General features: G+C 39.2%; 1 protein-coding gene across 1 annotated transcript; it reads right to left on the bottom strand.

Annotated features, from left to right (window-relative positions):
- Positions 1-1424: 1424 nt before the first annotated feature.
- Positions 1425-3299, bottom strand: LOC128138645 (E3 ubiquitin-protein ligase RBBP6-like). Its single transcript, XM_052779830.1, has 4 exons — positions 3282-3299; positions 1780-1974; positions 1621-1699; positions 1425-1527 (listed from the first exon to the last, which is right to left on the bottom strand). Exons 1-4 carry the CDS (start codon positions 3285-3287, stop codon positions 1466-1468), a joined length of 342 nt encoding a protein of 113 aa, XP_052635790.1. The 5' UTR covers positions 3288-3299; the 3' UTR covers positions 1425-1465.
- Between the last annotated feature and the right edge of the window lie 4319 nt (positions 3300-7618).

Raw genomic sequence — 7618 nt, 5'->3', positions numbered from 1 at the left:
TATGCTCACATGATTCACACAGTGAACTACACTCTACGTATCCCTCTGTAGAAAGCTCGCTTGTCGGAGCTAAGAAGAGTTAGCAAGGACACTGCCTCTGCTCCCACTCTGCACAATCCTAGAGATAAATGCTATTGAAGCAGGCTACCCTGGTCTACAGCACAGGTTTAGAAAAAGATGTCCCTGATGCTCCCGTGCCTGCCAGGCTTCCTAGGGTCTTATTTTCCTATAAGCTCCAATTCTACTGCAATGTCTTCTCCTGGGATAGGTTGTGGTCCAAAACAGCACAGTCACAGGTCCCTGGAAAAGTTATCCTATTCCAAAGCGAGAAAAAAATTTACTCACTTAAAGAAAAAAAAAAAGTGAAATGCTTACCTCAATGCCATCAAACTCAAACTTGACAACTGGTACATATGCATCTTCAACTGCCTGTAAAGGAGAGGATAACTGTGTAAGAAAACATGGTTTGCTACTTTAATGTTTCTCCTAAACTACGATCAAATGCAGAATTTACACTGCTAACTACTCAGTATAAAGACTGAGCTGCTTCCAAACCAAAAAAACTGTTAATAAGCTGCAAGCAGTATAGCACTAATATGGTACTAATACTAGCTTTCAGAAGTTATTTAGCCAAGAGATTCAGAGGCAGCCCGTACGGCACAGATATTAACTCATCTTCTCTCAAACTTCTTTTATCTTCTTCCACATACGCTTCCTATGCTGTTGCCTCATGATGATGTATTTGGCCTGCTCTTGCCCCTGAATTGTTATTTTCTTGCTTACTGAATTGGAGATTTTAGACAATCTGTGGGATGGATCCTGGGTTTTGTTCTGATTTATCTTTAAGATTTTATAAACACAGTGCACCCTTACAATCTATCTATAACACATATATACCAAAAGGAAGGACTGACCTGACACTGCAATAATAGATAAAACAGACTCCTCTCTCTCCAGCTGAGAGAAAGCAGCTTGGCTATTTGGGCTGACTAAAGTGAAGAAACTCAAAATTGTCATAAAATAACAGTGTTGACTTTTCCAAGAATTTGCTCAATCGGTGTCAACTAAGTTGTTAGAAAAAGAATGTTGCAGGCTGACTTCTATTGGGAAATCAGTTTCTACAGCCCTGTTCAGCCACTAATCAAAAGGGTGGCTTTCCACCTGATCCTTTAATTGTTTTTAATTTTGATATGTAATTATGGTTTCCTCCCAAAGAGTTCCTTTTTCAGAGTCCTCTTTTCAGTCAGGTACTGGAGTTTTATTTTAAATAATTTTACTGCAAGCACAGATCCCCTTTGTTAAAGCCAATTCAAATTAGGCCATTTAAAAATTAACAACCACTTGTATTCTCCACAACGATCTTCTGCATACTTACTTCATTATAAATCAGCTGTTGCAGAAGTTAAGTGCTACGGCCTCGTTTAACAGCTTACAAGTAGTAATACACTGAATTTCTGTAGAATACTTACAGTTCCCAGCCTGGTCTGCCACCTGCTGAGCAAATTGTACTGGTTCTCGCTGGATGACCTTTTGGAGTGGAGAGAGGAAAAAGCAAAAAATCCCATTCAGTTTATCTGAAGATAATATTTTAAAAGATATTCTAAAGTTACAGTTCCTTACCAGTGGTAGGTACTGATTGTCCTTGGGGGCTCAGACAACTTGCTATTGCTGGCTGTCTTTGCACAGGAACCTGATAGCCCTTGTGAATAAATGCAGACAGTTGGAAAATAAGCTCTACTAAAATATAAGAATCGCTGCATATGTTGGAAGAAAGCTTACCTTCTCTTCCAACAAACTGCTGATTGACAGAGAGGAAGATGTAGAAGGTTCAGCGGCAGTCACCAGAGCAGCAGGAGGTGTAACACTCATGAGTGGTGGTGGAGGTGGCAGTAGCGGCTGCTGCTGCTGTTGCTGCCAAATCTGCTGACGGAGCCTTTTTGTGTAGCCAGTTCCATTTTTGAAGTTGTTCACAGCCTAGAGGCAGAAAAACATTTACAAAAAAGGTAAGATGAAACTTCAGCAGATATACGAACAAAAGCCTTCACAGAGGAAAATTACTTGTGTATTCCTGTAAATGCTATCAGTCCTAAAAGAAACCAACACACAGATATATGAACACATCACATTAAACACTGATACTAATGATTGGTAACTCAGAGTAACTGTATTTAAAGTACTTCAGTGTTAACGCTGAATTTGAAAGCGAGGCAATCACGTTACACAAAAGCATGACCTGAATTTGCAAGATTGTCTCTGAAGAGTTGTAAGCTTCTGTGACAACAACAGATAATGTATTTGAAAAGTAAATTTAGCCTTATTCAATTATGCCTTGCTTAAGGAGATGTAAATTAATATTTTCTTCCCTTTCAGCTTTTTACAAATAGCCTTTTCTTACAAGCACTTTACATAAATGTCATCATGTTACCTGGCATAGACACTTGTTAGCAATTAAAGCATCAGGCGAAACATCTGTCTGATGACACATTGGGTATGTATGTTCCTCAGATTCCAGTAATGCTGTTCTAATACCTGCGTATAATTAGAAAAATCAAAATTGTATTTAGCCAAACTAAGGAAGTTTTGGGGGTTCTAATCAATTATAAAAACACATATATGATTACTGGGTGAATATGGTCTTGAATTGAGAGCATGAAGCTATAAATGTTCAATAGTGTAAAAAATTTCTAGTATGCAGCAAATAACTATACAGTTTTGAAATTTCACTATTGTAACATCTGAAGATGTAGCATAGGCTGTGTCTTGATGTTTCAACTAGTCTTTTTCCCACTATCTAGTACAGTGAGAAGTCCCCAACCTCGAGGTTAATGAATAAAACACGTCTCAAAAAACCATTAGTAGGTTCGAGTTCTCAAGGTTTTAACCAACTCTCCCGTGGAGAAGAACGTGGATTAAATGCCTAACTATCTGCTTGTTGCAGACCACCATAAGTCCCCAGAGTTGGCTATATAATTTAGTATGAGAGAAAGGGCTGTGGACAAACTAAACGCATTCAATATCTAATACCATAATCACCTGCACAGTTAGCCACTCGTCTCATACTCATCCTTCCACATGTAAAGAAGATTTAACAGATAAGTAAAAAAGGGGGAAAAGCTTCCTGGCTTTTTTTTTCCCTTTATATGAGAAGAGCGCTTTCATATTCAGCGTATACTTAAATATTAAATAGAACTGGTAACAAAGTTATTTCATTATGTCCTATTTCTGCTTTCAGAAGATCAGATGTGATGTTTTGAATCAACAAATATGGGAGTAACACTTACATTCATCAAAATAACTGTTTCCACAGCAGGGAATAACAGCTGCATCACTCATTATAACTGTGAAATGTGTTCACCTGATTCGTGTCAATATAAAACAATGCTAGAGTCGCATAGTAAAATGTGACCCTTGCTGAATTTATAATCTTTAACCACTTTGTCGGTCTTTGTATAACCGCAGACCGAGAGGAAACAGATAGCATGTATATAGTTCTTTTTTTTGCTAGCTCAAAACTGGTTTTGCTGATTAACTACACAGTGTTAAGCAAGAGATCTTAAGGGAGAACTGAGGCATTTGTCATGGTGTTGAATGATGTTGTGAACGGGGTGACCCTTGGTATGTGTGAGTATGCGGTGTATTGAGATAACTGTGTATAAGCAATTTGTTATATGCATTTGTTAAAAGGGAAGTGTCTGTTATGTTTTGTTGTTGAACTTGTTTGGCTTTTGGTAGCCACAGCTGGTATTGTGCAGGGTGTCGGCTGTTACACAAGATGTCTGCTGTTGTGCCTGAGCAGTGGGGAGCCTGGTCGGAGATGCATTGCCTGGAGGACCCCTCAGTTACTGGGGGGAGTTCGAAAAGATACAAAAAGAACTACTGCGCCTGCGCAGCCAGGAGGTGGAAAGTTTTTTTGGGGAGAACACGCCTATTATGAATAGTAGTAACTAACTATAGTACTAACGCTAGACTATAAAAGAAGCTGTGTTGTTTTTCACAGCGCGCGTCTTGGTAGAGCAGAGGCTCCCAGCGCACCCAGCGCTGTTTGCTTGCCTTTATTCATTTAATAAATTGTAAACTTTAATTAAAATCCTGTTTGGGACTAAATCATTTATCACAATATCCTTACAAATGAGACATAACAACTCATCTGGAACAGGGTCATCTGAGGACGAGGAGGAGGAGAAGTACGGCTCCTCTGGTAAAAAGGGAGGCTTTTCCTTCTTTCCTCTAGCATAAGCTTCCCTGGAGGAGGGGTGGGGAAGGAAAAAGAAACAAGTTAAAGATGGGTAAAGGAAAACTTTTCCAAGCTTTGGATTTTATCAAAGGAAGATAGGAGATGGAATTCTTCTCACTCCACATTAGCCTTCTAAAACATAGGCGCTTAGTTTAAACTACTTTTCTATAGCCGCAACACTAGAAGAGGGAGGAACAACCGTCCTTCTGCAGAACTCTCCCATTCATTGGATCAACTAAGAAGTAAGCTCAGACTAGAAAAATAATTTGTGACATCTAGAAACCAGGTGAAATGAATCCCACCTCTCCTTTGCCAGAGGATAAATGTAAATTGCAGGCTCAGGATAAAGGTAGTCTCCAAGTAATCACATTTTATAAAAGGAAGAAATCTGTGTTACAGCTTCTACAAAAGGAGATCCATGATGGAAAACCAGAAGTGCTACCAAGTGCATTTTAAAACAGCCACTCTTGTCAGCACATGGTAGTATTTTCTTAGTTTATAGCAACAGGAGAACTTCAGTCTGTTTCACACATGGGATTTAATAAAAGTCAGAGGGGGAGGAAATCTCAGTCCAACAGCTACCTGCTAAATTTGGCAAGAAGCCTTTGAAACATAAAACAGAAGCAAAATGAGCTTTTGAGGCAAACGACTCCACTGTAAACACTACTGAAATGTTTTGCAGAAATGCAGATTCTTAGCATACCACAAGTTTAACCAACTTCCAGGGGCATGAACAGCAGGACCACCCTCTTTTAATACTAGAAAGTGTCACAGATTTTCAGGTTAAGATACAATGACAGTGCTTCCTCCCTTGTAATGACAGATGCTGGCCAACTTGGTTGCATTGCCATTCAAGATATTTACGCGTGGTTTCTCTCGTTCACTTTTTGGTCAGTCCACTTAGTTCCATACTTACGCATTAATAGTTTGCATTGCATATTTTCCAGAGCTTGTCAGCATAGCACCCTTTGTATTGGCATCTTTCACCTCTATCATGAAACTCTGGAATTCCTGTGCTCTTTTTAATTCTGGGAACAGACTCAAAATTTTTGTCCTGTTCAAGAAAAGAGAGGCAGACGTACCTCAAGACCCACACTTAAAATGACATTTCCCCGATTATTTTAAGCAGCAAAAGCTTTTAATCCTCTCCTTTTACTTAGCGTAAGGGTTGCTCAACTGAAATACTTATTTTCCTACATGAATATAGCCAGGATGTTCCAAAGGCTTGAGCAGAGTTTTGAACTTGAGTGACATTCTTTGGCTTAACTTCAGGTTCCTTAAGGCTGACATATCCCTTAGCTCACCATCCACTCAGAGAAGAGACACAAACCCACTGCTCCTCCTCCAAAGCACAATTCAGAGTGAGAGCTTAATCTGGTGCTCTGAATCGCTCACTGGAAAAACCTACGTTCACCGTCTATAAGTGAAGGTTGAATTCATACCTCACGTGTATACCTTCAGTAACTAACGTGAAATGGCATCAATACTCAACCAGGGACTTAGTGTAATTAAAACACGCAAATATTCAATAGATGGGGTCAAGAGAAATGTCTTGGTTTTATACAAAATAATAAAAACTGTGAACTGTCATTAAAAAGAGTGGAAACCAGAAAAATTTCCAGTAATACAGAACTATATAAAAATATGCGTGAAAGTTCACAGAGAAAGATCTATGGATGTATTTAATGTCTACAACCTAGAAAGAAAATTTTACCTTTATAATTCCAGCTTCCCCTTGAATTTTGAAGGGCTTTGCAACTTTGCCATATAACCTCTGCATTTCACCCCAAGAGAAACAATTCTTAATATGAGTATTCATGTATTTGTTACGTAACTGCCAAGGTGAAACAATTAAAAACTAAGTAACACCAGAAGTCCCCCACAATCATACCCCATTTGTCAGGCAGTTCCTTATGTAGTGGCCAGGTTTCCTGCAACGAAAGCAAGTATATGATGGTGGAGGTGGACCCAAGGGTTTCTTCATGTAACTAAAAGGTTTTGGGGGAAAAAAGAAAAAAGGTATGCATGTGTGTCTCTTGTTAAAACACACATCTCTGCAATTTTTCCACAATCTTCAAAGAACAGCTTTCACATAATCAACACTTACTTGATTGGATCATATTCATGGCAGGACTGTATCACCAAAGCTTTTATTTCATCTTCTTTGGAAGCATTGGCTTCATCCAGATTGGCAGTCTGTTTAACAGGTAATTATTTGACGCGCACATTAGAAACATATTTAAGCCCACACAGCCAAAGTCAACACCACTCACCCCATCCTGTAAAGAGCAGCACAACGCTAGCTGAGGTTGCATGAAAACAGCGGCTTATATAAAATACTGCTGTTCTGAAGATGTTCTGGGGGGTCCTTATGCCATTACATGGTGTTTATGTGCCTGTTAACCTACTTTAAAAGAGCATCCTTGGGCACTCAGAACCTTGGGCTCTCTTTGTGCCTTACATTAAGACTTGTGTAAACAATCTAATTTTCTTCCAAGTGGACTGAGGCTATGTGCTGCAAAAATTATTCTATCCAGTATTTTTAAGCTGATTTTTAAGCTCCAGACTAGTTGAAGGAGAAGACATCCACTGTACACTTAATTGAGAAAGATGTATGCAAGGATCATTACTTACATTTTGCAGCATTAAAATGACACACAACTTAAGATTTGGGGAAATTGCTTTTGCTTGCTGAAATTCAGTTTCTGACACAGAAGCACTGTTTAACCTTCAGGTGCACAATCTCTCTTAAATCCTCCACAGTGCTGATGATGATAGGCACGTCTTGCATCCCTGAATACCCAGGACCAGGAAAAGGCCTTGTCGGAATGCGTCTTCACGGCCTTAAAAAGGATGAGACATCCAGCAACCATCCTTACCATGTGTATTCTAAGATAACAAGAAATACTGGCAACACCGTTTATCATGGGGAGGAGGAATACAGCTGGAAAACTGTAAAGAAAACCATGTAACAGCAACACAGGATTCTGGCTGCAATGTGTGTTATTTCATGAAAAATGACTTGAAATAAAAACTGATGGTTGGTAGGAGTTGTGCATAGTAAAATGTAGCTGGAGTAGGGTTAGAATGCTTTCACCAGGGAATCAGAAAGATATTTTGAACATTGGCATAAATAATACAGATTGTAATTCAGAAGCAGAGCACAAACCCCCCCGCCTCCTAAGGGAAGATTGAGAACGGCCTCTTTCATACACACAGTATTTCTTTCTGTGGAGGTGAAAGCAGGCTGGAAACCACAGAAGACAGCCAGGAAGAGCAGAAAATTCACTGCAGTAAATACATAAATTGCAAAGCATGTTCTAGCTTGACCTCACACATATTTTAAAACAAATACTTAAGTGTGTCCAGTGTGTACCACGTCAA

This window comes from Harpia harpyja, unplaced genomic scaffold, assembly GCF_026419915.1.
Source record: "Harpia harpyja isolate bHarHar1 unplaced genomic scaffold, bHarHar1 primary haplotype scaffold_79, whole genome shotgun sequence".
Classification (NCBI taxonomy): Eukaryota; Metazoa; Chordata; class Aves; order Accipitriformes; family Accipitridae; genus Harpia; species Harpia harpyja.
Note: the sequence above shows the minus strand (reverse complement) of the source record. Positions and strands in the feature narration are given on the sequence as shown.

Bases quoted from the DNA above. Each gene is read 5' to 3' on its own strand.
- LOC128138645 (XM_052779830.1), bottom strand. The intron at 1,700-1,779 runs GTAAGCTTTCTT...TTTATTCACAAG, and splicing joins GCAGTTTGTTGGAAGAGAAG to GGCTATCAGGTTCCTGTGCA. The intron at 1,528-1,620 runs GTAAGGAACTGT...CCACTCCAAAAG, and splicing joins ACAATCAGTACCTACCACTG to GTCATCCAGCGAGAACCAGT.